Source organism: Perca flavescens, chromosome 17 (genome assembly GCF_004354835.1).
Source record: "Perca flavescens isolate YP-PL-M2 chromosome 17, PFLA_1.0, whole genome shotgun sequence".
Lineage (NCBI taxonomy): Eukaryota > Metazoa > Chordata > Actinopteri > Perciformes > Percidae > Perca > Perca flavescens.
The window spans coordinates 2,765,975-2,784,766 of NC_041347.1; the positions used below are offsets into that span (position 1 = coordinate 2,765,975).

The window sequence follows — 18,792 nt, forward strand, 5'->3', positions numbered from 1 at the left end:
TTACACATCTCCTCCTTCATCTGTTTTTGACCTACCTGAATATTAAGGTTTAGAACAAATTATACAGTAACAAATCCCACCAAATGAGTTTTAAAATATTTTATCTGTATTTGTTAAAGGCAAAATATGTATCAAACTATTATGGTGCTGCAGAGACGTCCCGGCCTACAAATCCTATATATAAAAGGTTTTTGGTACAGATCCTCACAAAAGTCACTCTAATCATTTTAAAGTTTTTAATTTAAATGAGAATGATACAAGATGATCATTCCCTCCAATATTGTGAATCGCAATATCCGTCAAAATAATCGCAATTAGATATTTTCCTCATATCATGCAGCCCTACTAACAAAGCTTATCCTCCCTTCAATGGCGCCCCCTAAAGCGTAATTTATGAATCTGCGAAGGCTTCACGCAGAGCTTTCGCCGTAGCCTACGTAAGTGGCCTGAAGTTTATACTTGTGCATCAAACTCTTAAAGAAAATAGCAGGGCTGGCATGTGTGCGTGCGTGGGGAGTGTGTGGTAGAGCGAGTGAGCGAGTGACTGTGATTAGCTTCGGAGTGAGTAACGACTCTAGACTCTTGGTGAGAGAAACAAAGTGTCACTCCTGTTCTTTCTCACCACTGTAGGGAATCTGTAGCAGGAAAATTTAAACCTCTCCTTGATTTTTCACTTTGTTTATGGAGAAGGAGAACCAGGAAATGAGTTGGGGGAAATGCAACGTTACCAAGGCACGTGCGTTGCTGCAACATGTAGTTACATTTTTTGGGAGGTGCACGTCCGGCTTCGGCGTAGGGTCCGGCGTAGGGTTCCTACGTTTGTAGCCACGCCGCCGATTTAACGCAGAAGCATAAATCGGCCTTTATGCAGCATAGAGAAAGGCAGCATCTTTTGGACTACATTTTCAGGGACACATCAGTATCCCATGATTCATTTTGCAACAGCCAAAATTAGCTTTGGACTAGACAGTCCTTTTTGGGGAGGAGGAGCAGGTTCAGCCTGGCCTGCAGGTCCTCTGAAGGAACCCTCCTTCATTGGCTGTGCTCCTGCAAGGACCCAGCCTATGAACTGGGACTCAACTCGTATCATCATTACACAGCTATTCCATACTGGGAACTATAACAGCCAATTAATCCATCACACGTTGTAACTTGTAGTTTACATCCCACCATGGCTATTATAGTAAACTAAAACAGAAATAAGCAGTGAAAAATAATTTTAGTAAACTGAAACTAAATAAAAAGAAAAATTGTTCAAATGTTTTTATTGTTTTATATTTTTTATAGAAATTGAACATTGACATTCCAGGAGATGGCACTGTGCCGTAACTGCTTCACATCGGACAATAAAGTAGAGCCGAGATTAAACATTAAACATTTACTACAGTTCTCCAACCATGTATTTTGTGTGTATGTAACTACATAATTCTGAGACGTTACACTTGGCCCTGACGAAAACAAACTGAGACTACTATAAAACTAAAACCAAATATATAAAAACTAAAACCAAATATATAAAAACTAAATTTCTAAAAAACTGAAACAAAACTAACACTAGCAAACAAACTAAACTAAAATGAAATTGGAAAGTCAAAACTAAAATAAAAACTAATTGAACATTCTAAACTATAGTAACCCTGCATCACACATGGTGCACATTACACGTAGCATGCTAGTTAGAACTAAACACAAATTACAGCTAAGGCTGAGGCTGATGGGAATGCAATTTGTTTTGCAGGTAGTTGGTAATAAACCACAGTATTGACAAAGTGATCATCTTCACACCTAGAGCTGGGCAATATATCGATATTATATCGATATCGTGATACAAGATTAGATATCGTCTTAGATTCTGGATATCGTAATATCGCAATATGGCTTAAGTGCTGTCTTTTCCTGGTTTTAAAGGCTGCATTAGAGTAAAGTGATGTCATTTTCTGAACTTACCAGACTGTTGTAACTGTTCTATAATTTGCCTTTACCCAGTTAGTCATTATATCCACATTACTGGTGATTATTTATCAAAAATGTCATTGTGCAAATATTTTGTGAAAGCACCAATAGTCAACACTACAATATCGTTGCAGTATCAATATCGAGGTATTTGGTCAAAAATATCGTGATATATCGCCCAGCCCTATTCACACCACATTGCAGGTATACTGCAGAATGATCCTGTAAATATGATTTCATTATGTCCAAATTAGCCTACAACAAGAGTAGGAAAGATCGAAAATAACAACGAGGCTAATATCATTAAGGGGTCTACTGTATCTGAAACATCTGGGATGACGGCCTCATTTTATTGGCCGAAAGCAGCATTTAATAGAAATATCTGTATCAACACATACTGTACAGGTATAAGAAACAAATGACCAGATTTAAGGGATCCTAATTAAAAGTGTTTTGTATACTGCAGTGTGAAAAAACTGATATATCATCAGAATTTTGAATATTGGTTTTGGCATCTGCCTCAAAATTCCAGTGTTGTGTCCATATTCACAAAAGTTTATATTAAAATACAGGTCAAATGGCAGTGAAGCTCATTCTGTGAGTTTGTATTTATTTGTATAGCACCTATTCAATGCCGATAGCGAAGGATCTCAGACTGTTATCATAGAACCAGGGATTACACTAAATAACCCAAAGCTTTTACATATAAATCACTGTTGATGTGCAGTGACAAGTTGCAAGACATTTGCAAACCTCAAAACCTTTCTGAGCTTGTACATTAGCCATTTGAGGATCTGAAGTGATGAATGGATGTGATGTCCGTATAACAGTCATCACTTCGCAAGAGATTAGGCATACTTTCCCACTTTGTCATGCACCAAATCTCTTTACTTTTTCCCAGGAGAGGCGGATGAGGCCTCTTTTTGAAGTTGGATGTGTATTGAGGCACTCAAAGAGCACCATTGAGATGCATACTGTCAGCATCTCCACCGCTCTCCACACTGTGACTATTCTTTTTATTTATTTATTTTTTTCAATGCATGTCACAGGACATACCTGCAACTCTCTCGTCTCAGGTTTCGTTCTTCAAAAGCACTGCAGTAATGTAGCCGTCATGTCTGCCATGGAGCTTTCTAGTAAACCAGTTTAGAAAACAGAGCTGATGTGTGGAACACAAGTGCGATCTTGCGAAATATGTTTTTTTTGTCTATGGGTGTATGAATGTGTGTATGTGGGTATGCCTACAGTATGCTTGCTTTGGACTACATAAAGGGCTGGCTGTCATTCAAAAATGTTCGATACCAATACCGTGACTGATACCAGTTCGTAAACAATACTTTTTTTCTTACTTAACCTAAGTGCTACTTTTTATAAAACAAAAAGAAAATGCTAAATCAGATTTTTATGTACTTTTTAGCTCCTACTACGTGTAACGTAGAGTTTTTTCCTGCGTGTCTCTGCGACTTGTAACTTTAGACAGCCAATCACAAACATTATTAGATCTTGGTAGAAGCATGCTGCATGCTTATTGGCTCACTGACGCTGATGAAATTTACTCCTTATGTTTTGAAATTCAGCATTAAATGACGAGGCAATTTTAGATACTCAATACTTCAGTGGTAATTTGTTCGGTGCCTAAATGTATTGAATTTGGTACCCAGCCCTAGTTATATAGGGGGCATTCGTGACAGCGAGTGTGAAGTCCTATTTGTATAATCTCTTTAGGCTGACGGCAACGGGTTGTGATTGCATTTTTGTATCGCTGGCTTTGTTTATAGGTGCGTTTTCAACGATCCCACCGCGTGAATGCAGCCCATGTAAATCCCTGGCTGTAGGGCCTCTCTGATTGTACAAAGGCCCGCGGATTAAGCAGGGAGCCTGTGACAGTGCCAGTCAGAGGAGGGGGGGGAAAGGATGGCGTCCTCTACAAAGACAACTTTAATTTCAAACACGTGCCTCTGTTTGCCACGGCCATCGTGCATGTCACCGTGGCAGCATTGTGCTCTGTTCCCAGTAGTCGTGGAAACCATGTGTTTGTGCATAAACTCCAGACCTCACTGTTTTTCTGGTTCATCGCTATTGGAACACTGGACACGTGGCTGCAAATCCCACCAACCCCCCCCATGCAAAGAAAACACCATCAGCTCATTCTGTCACGGGATTGTATATCAGCGCACTTCACACATTGTCTCGCACAGTTTGTCCTTGAATTCCTGCTCCTGTTTCTGTGCAAGTTTTAGCCTGGCGCCCTGCCTGGCCCTCTCTGTCTTGAATGAGCTCTCTATGTTTGGATTTGAAGGCTGAAATCAATCTGCTGTTTCCGCCAAGCAGCTGACACTTAGGCCCTTTTGTTTTTGGCCAGTAGAGTGGGGGAATTTCACTGAGCCGTGCTAAAAAAGCACACTAACCTTGCACAATTAAGTGTGCTGTCCTCCTCTCATCTTCCCCCTGTCATGTCTTGCTGCCGCCCACCTTTCCTGCTCTTCTTGATATTTCCCTTTTCTGGCCTCAGACAGTCGGGGAGAGATAGTATTTCAACTCAGTGAGGAAAGGATAAACAGCAGCGAGGCGAGGCACACCTCTCTACCCCTTCACACATCCCATCTCCTTATATACTTCTCTCCGCCTCTGCATTGAAGGCCTGGTGCTGTTTTAACACAACAACAATAGATATGTTGCGTAAGACCAAAAACAACACACAATCCACGTCCAGCATGGCGCAGAAAATCTGCTCTTTGATTTAGAGGTAGTTTTTCACACCTATAAAACTTCCTGGTCTCAGAAATAAAAGAGCGCCACATTTATAACATCTAGGGGTTTTCCATTTTAGTGTTTCTAATATTTTAGAAGAAAGCAGTCAATCTGAGCAGCTGACAGACAGCGAGTGAAGGAGAGGGCGGTCCTGATGAGAGAGAGAGATGATGATGATGATGGTTGTTAAACACACAACGAGCGACATACGGTCATAAAAGGTTATGGATTTGACAGTTATCGTCCCTCAAATCATATAAAAGTCCATAAAGGTTGTGCAAGGTTGAATTTGCAGCCTGGTAAATGCACGTCGCTTTGGTTCACTTTCTGTATTTGTTTCGGATCACGTTCTCACCTGAAGTGCACCGAACTCTAGTTCACTTCATCAAACAGCTCAGGTGTGAAAGCAACCTGAGATTCTTATTTTTGGAAATTATACATATAGAAGAAAGAAGCACAGGCTGAGGATGAGCCAACGCTATTACCTGCTGGCCCAATCATGAGCAGCTCTGCCACTGGCACTCTCGGGTCCGCGTACTTCCCAGTAAACACTGCCAGAATTCCTACATGCTGAACAATGTTAGAGCTAGCCAGTCAGAGACAAGTTAAAATGTCTTGCGTAGCCTGGATGTTGAGCAATCTCTCCAGCAGTCCTAACCTGAGCATTTCTGATTAGTATTCCCCTCTGGTATGCTGCTCTCGCCGCTCTCATCTCACCACCAGCAAGATGCAAGATTTATCGCATTTAATCACATCACCATATTACAGCATGCTTGTTGAGAGAGAGAGCGAGATTAATGCATTCTGAGCATAACTCCTGAAGAAAGATTGCATTTAGCTGGGCTCATTAGTGTATAATTTACTGGTTGGATGGCACAGTGCATTGTGGGTGATGTCAAGAAGTTAAGAGAAGCTAGCACTACTTCTTTTTTATTAGAATAAATATGTTATAATTAGAGCAGGATGTTGCATAAGTAACGATCATTTTTTACTAGCGATTAATTTGCTGAATAATCGTTAGTGTCCAAAAATATTGAACAATGGCTGTCTCAGTTCCCTACATCTTTACGTTTTCCTTCATTCCTAAGTCTGCACATTGCTTGTTTTGTTCAAAAGACCTAAATATATTCAATTTACAGTTAGTTGTAACCGAAAAAAGCCGAAAAAACTCCTCACATTTAAGAAGCTTCTACCAGCTAATCCTTTGGCATTTTTACTTTATACATTTGTAAATGATTAATAAATTATGAAATTGTTGTCAATTAATTTTCTGTTGAGTGACAAATAATGTACAACCCCAAATCAGAAAAAGTTGGGACAGTATGGAAAACACAAATAAAAAAAGAAAGTAGTGATTTCTAAATGTACTTTGACTTGTATTTCATTGCAGACAATGTGAACACAAAATATTTCATGTTTTGTCTGGTCAACTTAATTTCATTTGTAAATATACATCCTTTCCTGTCATTCAGACATGCATCACATTCCAAAAAAGGTTGGGACAGGAGCAATTTAGGGCTAGTAATCAGGTAAATTGGTTAAATAATGATGTGATTTGAAACAGGTTATGTCAACAGGTGATTGTAATTATGATTTGGTACAAAAGCAGCATCCAAGAAAGGTCTAGTCCTTTAGGAGCAAAGATGGGCCGAGGATCGCCAGTTTGCCAATAAATACGTGAGAAAATTATTTAAATGTTTAAAAACAATGTTCCTCAAAGAATGATAGGAAGACATTTGCTTATTTCACCTTCAACAGTGCATAACATAATTAAAAGATTCAAGGAATGTGGGGGAATTTCAGTGCGTAAATGACAAGGGCGCAAGCCTAAGCTGAACAACCGTGATCTCCGATCCCTCAGACGGCCCTGCATCAAGAATCGTCATTCATCTGTCAGCGATATCACCACATGGGCTCAGGACTACTTTGGCAAACCTTTGTCAAGTACCACAATACGTAGTTACATCCACAAATGCCAGTTAAAACTGTACTGTGCCAAAAGGAAGCCCTATGTTAACAGTGTCCAGAAGTGCCGGACCATCACACAGTGAAAACGGGTACTGTGGTCAGATGAATCAGTATTTCAGGTATTTTTTGGGAGAAATGGACGCCGTGTGCTCCGGACCAAAGAAGAAAAGGATCATCCACACTGTTATCAGCAACAATTCCAAAAGCCGGGGTCTGTCATGGTATGGGGTTGTGTCAGGGCCCTTGGCAAAGGTAACTTGCACTTCTGTGATGGCACCATTAATGCTGAAAAGTACCTAGAGATTTTGGAGTACAATATACTGCCTTCAAGAAGACATCTTTTCCAGCGACGTCCATGCATATTTCAACAAGATAATGCAAAAACCACATTCTGCACACATTACAAAGTCCTGGCTGCAGAGGAAGAGGATACGGGTACTTGACTGGCCTGCCTGCAGTCCCGACCTGTCTCCAATAGAGAATGTGTGGCGCATTTTGAAGCGCAAAGTGCGACAACGAATACCCCGTACTGTTGCCCACCTTAAGACTTGTTTGCAGCAAGAATGGGACAAAATTACACCTGAAACACTTCATCACTTGGTGTCTTCAGTCCCTAAACGTCTTTTAAGTGTTGTGAAAAGGAATGGCAACATTACAAAGTGGTAAATGCTTTACTGTTCAACTTTTCTTGAAATGTGTTGCAAGAACCAAAATAGGAATTTTGTTTTTTTGAAGAAAAAAAAAAAACAATAAAAATCATGAGGAACACATTAAATGATGTGCTGTTGTATTGTCTGCAATGAAATACAAGTCAAAGTACATTTAGAAATCACTACTTTCTTTTTTCATTTTCCATACTGTCCCAACTTTTTCTGATTTGGGGTTGTATTTAACTAATTGTTTCAGTTATACTATTGCATTACTGCAAGTGTTAACAAGGCTAAGAGTTTACAGCCGTGCTAGCAGCTTTGTGAGGCTGTGTGGCAGGTGTTTACCCTGTTCAACATGCATGTTAGCATGCTAACCTTGTTAATTAGCACTAAACAAACACTAAAAGCACTAAACATTGCAAGTATTTGGCAAGTAAACCAAAGTATTGGACAAAGTAAAAGTTCGACCTGATGATGATGCTAGATGGAAAGTGAAAGTTTTTACAATGCATCCCTAGGGGGACATGAATATCTTTACCAAACTTCAATGGCAATCCATCTGAAAGTTGTTAGCTGCTAGCGTGGCTAAAAAGTGTTTAATCAAGCAAAGGGTCCCCTTAGCTGTTAAGTGTATTTTTGTTAAAAGCTCATCCAATTCACCAGCTCAGAATGAGAATTATTCACACTTGTGAATAATTTGTGAATAATAAAACGTTGCTTTGATTTTTTCAGTTTTGTTTAAATTGTATCGAGTTGGATCATAGCACCACTAGATACTGTGCGAGACTCTTGCTGCTTGTATGACAGGAGCTCAAAATTTGATTGATGAACATGTGGTGGCCAAGTGCAATCCAGCTGTGTCCTGGCTCCGTTTGCTCGCTGCAGATTTTTGCTCACCGGTGATGGATTTGCTCAAAGCCTTTTATATCCAGCAGTTTTCATTGGAAGCTAGGCGGCACAACTGCAGACAGATAGCATCTCTGCTCCTGTGATGTTGTGGAGCTCTGCACTCATCTATCGCCAACCAGTGGCAGCGTGGCCGCGCCCCGCGCAACCTTAAGAAAATAAACACATAAATCTTTTTTTGGATACAGTTACACACAATTTTATTCGCCTGTGTTTTCTTTGCAGATAAGGTTTTGCAAACTTGTGATGTAGTTAGGGCTTGTCCTATCACTGTTAATTTCCCACGCTATAAGTGGGAGTAATGATGAAAAGCACGTGATATTTGCGTGATGTTTCACCCGCCCACCTGATGTTTTGTTTGTACATTTTGATCAGTTAGTGGGTGGAACATTGTCAACTGAAGTCAAATCGCCCAGTTTTTCTTACTTGCCAGTTAGAAAGATCAGTGTACCTACATTATCTTAAATTATGAATTACCTGCTAATCATGTTGTACAATTTGCACTCTGCCACAGCCCACTACATCTCACCCCTTTTTTTCGTATTTGTTTTTTCTTGGTGTTGTAATCTGTGTTATCACGCTGTGCCCGATCACAATCCAGAGAGCGAGACAAAAAGAGTGAGAGCAACTTCAGGGAACAGTAGCCCACCGCCAATTCATGCCCCGTTAAAAAATCCATTCACACATACCAGACACCTCGGTGCGCACAGTTGCAGATTCCATCTACCATCAGCACCACCATGTCAGACGACACTGTCAGATGACCTTTATGCATGCTGATCCTTCATATAAAAAGGTATTCATGTCGCTCGGTGGTGTTTGACAGAGTACCAGCAGGATTAAAGCAGCCTTGCGGTGAAAAGACTTTGATCAGCTCCGAACCCTCAGCGTCATGCTGACTTACAGATCCCGAAGCTGAAACCGCTCTTTGTTTCCCCACCACCTGCCCACTGGGCCGAGTCGGCGTACTCATTAGTGGGTGAAGGAATAAGGTGGAGCAGCTTATCTCCGCTGAGGTTGCCTAATGAGGAGTCTCGCTAAAGAAGGTTGAGTGTTGGTGGTTTTTCGGTCCTTTCGGTTGCTCATTGTCAGTGACCCAGAGAAAAGGTGGCGTAACTGAAAGGTGCTGGCCAATTTCTCTCCGAGCCTCCCACCTACGCAAAACTTCTCTATATGGATAGGACCGTTTAACCGCTAGCCGACAATACGCATTTTGACAGATTAATACTATCTGTTAAAAACTTTTTTTATGTCATTAGAAATGTTAGTCTATACCATCTATTTTTATAACTGCTAGTTTGCTTTTAAAGCTCTCTGCTGCACGGCGCCCACAGCAGAGAGCAACGTGACACATGCCGCTATATCGATGAGGACTGGCGGGTTAAACTGGCCGTCCTACACACAGAGTGTGCCGAGCAGACACACAGCTGACAACCTCTCAGGTGGATGCTGTGGAGACGGGCTCGGACACACGCTCCGCGGACAGCTGCAGACTTTTGTCGGTCGCACGGACGGTTAACAAGGGTCCTACCGGTTAGAAACAAAAATCTAAATTAGCTTCCCTACTTGACTTCTGCACTGTAGTCAGTCAGGACTGGGCAACATAAAATGGTGCCTTTTTCTATTATTGTAACTCTTTGAGTTCATCTTATACTCTTCGAATCGGATCTCAGGTTTTCAGGTACAGTTTCAACTGAGAGTAATTTTGTCAGCTGTGCTCTTAAAAAGAGGATCTTGTCTACTGCTAATTATGGTGGTCATTGCCTTCTTGCAGCAGAAAACATAACGTAACGTTTTAGGTGCAGGGGACATAAAATCTGTGAAAATTAGTTCAAACACAGCTGTACACAGGGAAGCCCTGTCAATCATCTATGACAAAACACATCCCCTCCACCCTGAGTTTGAGTTGCTCCCCTCAGGGCGACGCAAAGAATAAAAGATCTACAAGGGTTCTTTTATACAATTGCAATTAATGTGGTCAACAAATTACACTAAATTAAATATGAGCGCGTAAGCTGTACACCATGAGTATGAATGCAATGACTGTTAATGTGACATTTTCATCTTGTGGACAGGTTTTGTGTTCATATTATCCTGCCTCTGCTGGACAACAACGTTTTATTCTTTTCAATTTGGTCTCTGTGAAAATCTGTAAAAACTTGAAACAATGAGCCAAGCAGTGTAACCTGTAGACACTTAATACACAACTGATCAACATAATACTGTCTCTCCACAGGTATGCCATCATGTGTGGGATTATGGCAGAATATGACACAGTGCAGAACAAGATAAAGAACGGGTACATCTTTAAGGTGAGTTGTCGTCTAAAACGGCCCGTATGTTGTGTCTGGGACGGTTCTGAAACGAGTTATGACTACTTAATGAAACACTTACCCTATTATGTGTATACATTGTTTATATACATGTCGAACATTTGCTTCTCCCATGTACTCAGAGTAGAGGTGAATGACTACTCGTATCGCTCTAGCCAGCAAACCACTCCTACAGCCATTCGGTTGCATAAGATCGGGGAGTGTGGAACAACGGCACGTAGCATTTTATCTTCTGTCAGCAGCTTCCCCCCAAAACACTGTGTACCTGCAAAACTCTTGACAGGTGAACGAGAAAGGCATAGAGCGCTGGAGCCGGAGAGGGAAGATATGAAGGAAAAAAACAACAACAACCTGAATCCGAGAGAAAAAAAAACGAGGGAGGGAGGGTGTGTGTGACAGCCAGAAGTGTGTGGTCGCTCGGGGAGATCGCGTGTGTGAGAGGTGTTTTTGAAATACTTGTGGGTTGGTGAAGCAGGACAGATCAGGTCAGAACAGAAGGCAGTGGAAATAGCAGCCGTGTCATGAATCAACAGTGTAAATCTTCTCCCTGTCTGTGTGTGTGTGTCTGCCTCCCCTCCCAGGATCATCTGGATAAAGCCATTGAGCTGAAGCCACAAGACCCCATGTCCTACTACCTGATGGGCCGCTGGTGCTACGCTGTAGGTGACCCTCCCGACACACTGCGAACAGCACATATATCTCTCCCATCTCTCCCCACATACACACACAGTGATTTATGGAGGCTGACATGTCTGCGTGGCCTCCGTCCTCCCTTTTGCTAACCCACCCACGGCTTCCCCTCATTCATTCCCACTGTTTAGGTTTCCCTGAGGTTTGTTTTTCTTTGACGAACATGTCTTGTCTGCCAATCATTCTGTCACTACCAATTTTTTTTGATGAATTGTGATGACTAACTATTGTCATTACATATACATTTTTCCAGCGGTTTATTGCTGCAAAGATTAATCGATTAAGTTGTCAACTATTAAATCAGCCGCCAACTATTTTGATAATCGATTAATCAGTTTGAGTCAATTTTTTTGAATGGGAAAAAAAGAGGAAAAAAAATCTTTGCTGTCAGCCTCTTAAATGTGAAAATGTCCTAGTTTCTTCTCTCCGTTGTGCCAGTAAGCTGAATATCTTTTGAGTTGTGGACAAAACAAGACATTTGAGGACGTCCTCTTGGGCTTTGGGAAACACTGATCCACATTTTTCTTTTACCGTTTTCTGACATTTTATAGTCCAAACAATTAATCAATAAAAATAATCAACAGATAAAACGACAATGAAACTAATCGTTAGTTGCAGCCCTACAGACGTACACTGTCAGTACCAGAGAAAGAGTGAGCGACTGCGCACATGTAGTGGAGCAGTAACACCTGATATTTTCAGGGATTGAGTTTTAAGGGCTGTCTGTGGTGCGCTCATGTTCAACAAAGATCTAGTGTTTGTATTCAGCCAGCGGTTCTGTTTGAAAGCTCCTAGGATGACGCCAAAGCAACGCTACACCTGCAATTAGACTTTACTCTGATGAATGGTGAAAAGGAAGGAACATTACATGTTTGACCCAGGCTTCTCCAGGCCATTATCATGTTCTGCCGGAAAAAATTATATGTAACTAAACCAGCTAGGAAATGCATCCAATAAAATACCCACATAATTTCTTTTTTTTTTTTTTTTTTATGCAATTTATTTCACTGTAATGTGATGTAATTTCCCAGATGTAATTATGTTTAACAGACAAAAAGGAAAAACTTCCACATTACATCAATATCTCAATCAGAGGTGTCAAAAGTATTCACATTCATTACTCAAGTAGAAGTATTAGTTAACCCCAAAACGTTAGGACAAAATCATATGACTATAAAAATGTTATATTAAAATCATACCTGCAAACTCAGAAGGGCTGAAAAAGGTGACACATCTCTGTGTCTGTGTTTTTCAGACAACGGCAGCTACAGTCTGGTGTTACAATCCTCTCCAGTGAAATACAGACAAACTTTATCACCGTTTAGCTGTCAGAATTTTAACCGTGTTTACTCCAGCTGCTAGCTAACCGTAGGCTAACGTTAGCTGCTGCCAACTGTAGTGTTAACTAGCGTCCCGTGTTGCGATGTTTCAGTTCCCTCTAACGTCCGTTTTCGGAGCATCAGAGAGAAGCGCAGGCATTTAAGTGGCACGTAAATAAGGCACCGAAATCCACGTTGCTATTCGGTCCGGTAGATAACGGTCGTTAAGGCACCGGTGGCGTATTAGCACCGGGTCTGTGCAGGTTTGATGGATCGCGTACAAACCAATAGGGTGTCGGAATGACTATGTTTATACTTCTCATCCAACCACAATCACATTCACTCTCTCCGGACTGAGCGATTTGGATAGGGTTTTTTGTGTGTGTTTTTTTTGAACGATGACGAGCCGGAATGAAAACAAGCCAAACTGAAATCAAGGGGGTAAGCGTCGCTTCAGAACGCGAACCTCCGATGGCGCCATTTTGTTGCTACAAAGCAATCACCTCTTGTTAGCATTACACTGACCGCCATTTTTTTTTTTACGTCACTTGACTGCGAATAACTTTACATCTGAAGCGTTTAAAGACTCTATTTGTCCATTGTTTATTTCTAAAGAAACACGACAATGTATAAAAGGCTCCATTACCTTGTACCTCACGTTATGGCTCCGTAGCAGACGTTTTTGTAAAAATAAGCTAACGATTGTGTCATAACCAAGTGACTTACTGTCGCACAGTAGAGGAATTACCGTATAGTACAGGAGAAGCTCGCAGGCAGTTTCGACTTACATTAGCTGTTTAGGTTTAATTACTAATGTTAACTAGCATGTTAGTTAGCAATAATTAGCCTGTGCTTATGTTATATCCTTACATATACATACGCTCTCCGTCTCTGTAAGATTGGAAATGATTGAGATTTCTCTTGGCACAGCTACCAGAAGACTTACAACTTTCAGACACATTGCTCACGTCACATTTACGTTGTCTCTGTCAGTTGGAGGCTGCGCAGTAAAGCAAGAGATCACCGGAAAAGTGCTTCTAATAGCCTTCACTGGTCTCCGTCCAGAGCAACGGGGTCTATTGGTCCATTATATATATATGTCAATGACTGAAATATGAGTAACGAGGCTATTTTTAAATGTAAGGAGTAGAAAGTACAGATAATTCCGTGAAAATGTAAGGAGTAGAAGTAAAAAGTAACCTGTAAAATAATTACTCCAGTAAAGTATAGATACCCAAAAGTAAGGTAACGAAGTATTTGTACTTGACAGTTACTTGACAACTCTGATCTCAATGGACAGCAGCAATATGCCTAAGCAAGATCTGATGAGAAATTTGAATTAGGTTAAACATAGATGTTAACAAATGTTGATTGTGGAATTTCCATCATGTCACTGAAAAGTTGTTGATTTTATTTTGGAAACCTGAGGGAACAACCCTTTTTTCGAAGTTTTAAGGAACTGTTTTAGGAAAAGACATGTTTGAAGCTGATGGCTATTCACAACAGCTCATTAGTTGGGCTGGTTATTGTTAAAAAGAAATTGTTACTGGTACCGATACCAATGCCGCGACTTCGATACCGGTTCCTAAACAATCCCTTTTTCAATACCAATTTTATAAAATAAAACAAATTACAACATTACAGCACAAATCTTTTTTTTATTTTTTTATTTAGCTCTATGTGAGCCCAGTCTCTGTGCGTAACTTACAGAGTTTTCCCTGCATGCTTCTACAAAACACTAAACAGCCAATCACAAGCATTATTAGATCTTGGTAGAAGTATGCTGCATGCTTATTGGTTCATGGTTGGATGAGATTTACTCCTTAGGTATTGAAATTTGGGTATTGAATGACGAGGCATTTCTAGATACTCGATACTTTAGAGGCAATTTGGTCGGTGCCTAAAAAGCATTGAATTTGGTACCCACCCCTACTCATTAGTAATGTCTTAAAGAGTTATTGAACTTCCCCTGGAAGTCTTCCAGCGGCTTTACTTATCACCTCGCTCAAGGATGACCGTGACAACCCCTGTCGGGTGTGGTTACAGGTGCACTAACCTTCTAACCACACCAAGCATGTGGAAAAGGCTAAAAGGTTTCAACCAGAGAGGGCAGTGATACGCTGCTTTTCAGCCTGGTGTTAAGTTACTCTTAGACTACATCCACACTACTACTTTGTTACGCCTCGCTTCCAGACTACTCCAGCGTTTTTGAACCCCTTAAACAGACATTTGGAAAGAACTGCTGACCCCGGTTTGGTTTGGGGACCCTGGGGTGGCTTTGTAGTCTGGACGGGCAGAAACGGTTAGGTAGCTTACATACTTTTCTGTAACAGTTCCACCTCGTCCTCGCTCCAAAATAATAAATCCCTGCTCTTACTTTTTCCCATTGCTGTTCTTTCTCCAAAGTATTTTCTGTATTTTCAACTTATACATCCATGATTTTCAACTGCAGAGTAAAGTCAGACAATCTGCTTCCTGTTTACACTGGCACGCGCTAGGCCAGTGTGTGTGAATGGTCATGTCATATGCATTGTAAGACGTATTAATATGAACAGAGATTAGTTCTGATACGGAGCTAAAACACTTGTGTGGACGGAGATCGTTTTGTCAAAACGATGTTTAACAATGTCAATGTGAGTAGTTTGGTGTAGCCTCAAACTATTGCGAAGAATCGTCTTTTGACTTGAGGTGTTGGATTATTTTACAGGTGGCTCAGTTGTCATGGATTGAGAGGAAAGTTGCTGCAACATTATTTGGAGAGCCTCCAAGTGCCACAGTTGAAGATGCACTGAAAAACTTTCTTAAGGTACAGTGACTCATCCTGCAATCGTTCTCCTCTTTGCATAAATCCGACTTTGTAAGGTGAGAGTACGCTAGAGCGAACTAGCGTGTGCAGTGCGCACAGCAAGTGTTCACAACGGTTTCACTCCACATAATAAAACTCTGCCATCACAGAGAGGGGTGAGATACAACGACTTGTACAAATGGTGTTAGCGGATTACACTCAAAGGTAATCATGGTGTTGCTGTCTTTTTCTTTCTTTTCTTTTTTTACCTCAACACACCTGGACAAACATTGCATAAAGTGGGCGCGACTTTTGGTTTCAGAAAGTTCCAAAAAATGTCGGACGTAGCTGCCCAGTTCCGATGTGGGGGGGGGGGAGGGGAGTTCAGATGCTGTTAGACGATCCGAAAAGCACTCTTCAACTCAGTCTGTGGGACAGGTAGTTAACCAGAAAATAATTACACAAAAATAGGGACTGATTAAATTTCTAATTTATTATTGTTTTTATTTCCATACGGTTTCATTAATTGCATCTTCTCCCCTGAGCTGCCCTGGTTAATGAAACATGTCACATACGGTGTCCTGTCTGTTAAGCGTTCATTTGCAACTTGCCTCCAGGTCGCTCCTGTACCTAGTTTTCAAAAAACAAACGCTCTGTATTTAATATGGCTTAATCTGTGTTCCCACATTTCAAAGGTTTATATAGTAGAGAAATGAATTTAGCTTCTTGCCAATATTCCTGTTCAGGCCTCTTCCTCCTCATGTCTTGTGTATCTCACACATCGATTTGTTTTATGTGTTCCCTGTTCAAACATGCCACCCGTGACCTGGAGGAGAGCCATCCAGTGAGGCTGTCGAGCTTTAACAGATAGATTCTGCCCGGTTTGGGAGGTCCCCAGCCTCTAACCTGTGGTTATCTGTACCTGACTTACTCACAGAGCTGTTTGGGTAGTAGAAGCTGCAGGGGAAAGAGAGGCAAGGCAATGAGTTAAGCCAAATGTTGTTCTAGGCTTCTTTGTAATGGTATAGGAAGAACTGTTGACATGCTTGGGTGAAGATCATTTACGTCCAGACCATTTGAAATCTTCATCTAATCTAGTCCTGTTAAAACGGACATAAAAATGTATACTAGCAGCTACTGTACCATTAGCTTTCCTTAATACATAGGGGTGTCCCGAAATTGCAAATCGGTTGACATGAGCCTTCTATTTTGCCTATCGAAATTGAATCCAATACCGCCTACTTGCCTGCAGCTTGACCATTCCAGACAACCATGACCACGGCCGTAGTCGGTGATGGCAGAGAATCAACAGAACTGCTTCCCTAAGTCACCGTGTGGCAGCATTTTGCCTTCCCTGTGAGTAAGTTATGGAAACAAACAATGGAGGTAAAGCATGGCATGGCGCTTTCAGTTGCGCCTCATAAATTCTGAGAAACTGTTGCAAAGTACCCTTCTGCCATCCAGTGGCTCTCATTGTGGCATTGCTGTCCCTGTTGAAAATTTTGTTTAATCCTGGATTGATTTGTGACACCCCTAGTAATAAATAAAATTATGATATTAGCTTGAGTGATATAAGGCCTTTTCACACAGCCTGTTCAAGGCGGGATGCATCATTCTGCCTCGCCGTACTGTATAAAAGTTACGGACACAGAATGGGGAAACGGAGTAGGCCAGCAGCGGAGGTAGTAAGAGAGCCAATGTCTTTCTCTCCTCCGGTTTAAAAAGGAATGGCCGGCATGGCGGGACCACACACACACACACACACACACACACACACACACTCACACTAGACGCAGACGCTAGTGTGTTACACGTCACGCTTCTTTTCTTTTCGCAATGCCGGCATGCTAACTAAAATCACACACTGGGGCGGCATTAAGGTGCGGTTGTTTGGTTTAGTGTAGTCTCGCTTTACCAGACCTTCCTCCACACGCTGCGGGCCGGAGGAGGGTCTGGCTAGTCCACACACCATTCCGGGATGTGAAAAAAAAAAACGTGCTCTGGTTTATTGGCATTTCTTTAAACCAATCACAATCGTCTTGGGCGGTGCTAAGCTCCGCACAGAGCCACTGTAAAATAGCCGTGCGAGAGAAAACTCCGATTGGACAGATAGTCTAGCTAGCTGTCTGGATTTACCCTGCAGAGATCTGAGGAGCAGTTAACCATAGTCCTCACAAATCCACCGGATTTTAAAATTCCAAGGAAACGGACATACAGTACATGCATCCGGCGGATTTCCTGCGACAATGGAGCAATCCCGGGAAGTGGAATGTCATCGATAAAGACAATGTTTAGTGTAAATAAGCAAAGCCGGAGTAATGGCTGGTCTTCTTCACGGCAATATTGCGGAATCTCTGTGTAAAAGAGGCTGTATTGGTAAATGCATTGTAAAAAGAGATTAATTATTATTTTTTTTTTATCAGGTTGAGGAGATCCAGCCAGGATATTCCAAACCTAACTATGTGTTTCTAGCTAAGGTCAGTACCAGAAACTTTCATTGCCATTGTTTGTTTTGGGACGACACTGTGCTCTGTTCTGTGGGGTCCTACTGAGACTAAACAAGGCACTGAGGGGTTTTTGGTTCTTCTCTCTGACAGTGCTACAGAGACCTGGGGCAGAGGGACAAGGCTAGGGACATGTGCCAAGCTGCTTCTTCAATGAATACTGTGTCCAAAGAGGTAGACCTCATCCCTGTACTATTGCAGTACTGAGTTTACATCCATCTCAAAGGGTTATTCAATCTGCAAGATCCAATTTTATTTAATTGTTTTGAAGATTTTTTTTAATTTCTTTCTCAGGATGAAGAGGCACAAAAGGAGCTGGACTTACTCTGCCCAGCGCTTGGAGTGTGACTGTGTGTGTGTGTGTGTGTGTGTGTGTGTGTGTGTGTGTGTGTGTGTGTGTGTGTGTGTGTGTGTGTGTGTGTGTGTGTGTGGGGCTTGTTAAACTATATTCATGGGGTCCAAAAACCGGGAGTGTTAAAAATGCTGGACCCCACAAGTTCAAAGGGCTGTTTGAGGGTTAAGACTTGATTGTAGGGAGGGAATTAGGTTATGGTTAGGTTTGGGTTAAAACGCAGCGCCCAGGATGGGTGCTGTGAGGGGCACGGGCACAAGGGGACCACTGGTGTGAATAAAACACTTTAAAAACTAAACTCCTTAAAAACGTTAGGGTGAGGGTAAGGGTTAAGGTTAGGCATTTAGTTGTGATGGTTAAGGTTAGGGTAAGAGGCTAGGGAATGCATTATGTCAATGACGGGTCCCCACAAAGATAGTGCCACAAACCTGTGTGTGTGTGTGTGCGCGTGTGTAGTGTGTACAGTGTGTATTGAGAGGCCATCATGTTAATTCACTCTGTGAGTGGAGGGAAGAGTGCCGTGGCATTATATCATCAATGGGAGCAATGGACTGCCACAGCCCAAACCGTACTGTAGTTTT

The 18,792-nt window shown here is 41.6% G+C and overlaps 1 protein-coding gene across 6 annotated transcripts in view; it reads left to right on the forward strand.

Moving 5' to 3' along the window:
* rmdn2 (regulator of microtubule dynamics 2) overlaps positions 1-18,268 on the forward strand; it is a 49,070-nt gene extending 30,802 nt beyond the window's left edge. For 5 of the 6 annotated variants that reach the window (XM_028603459.1, XM_028603456.1, XM_028603457.1 and 2 more), the window contains exons 6-11: positions 10,465-10,540; positions 11,143-11,220; positions 15,278-15,376; positions 17,779-17,832; positions 17,953-18,033; positions 18,154-18,268. In XM_028603459.1, the coding sequence (XP_028459260.1) occupies positions 10,465-10,540; positions 11,143-11,220; positions 15,278-15,376; positions 17,779-17,832; positions 17,953-18,033; positions 18,154-18,207 (442 nt within the window). In that variant the 3' untranslated portion in view covers positions 18,208-18,268. Of the gene's footprint in view, positions 1-10,464; positions 10,541-11,142; positions 11,221-15,277; positions 15,377-16,607; positions 17,318-17,778; positions 17,833-17,952; positions 18,034-18,153 lie in introns of those variants that run through there. The other variant, XM_028603460.1, reaches the window with a different exon arrangement.
* Positions 18,269-18,792: the final 524 nt, after the last annotated feature.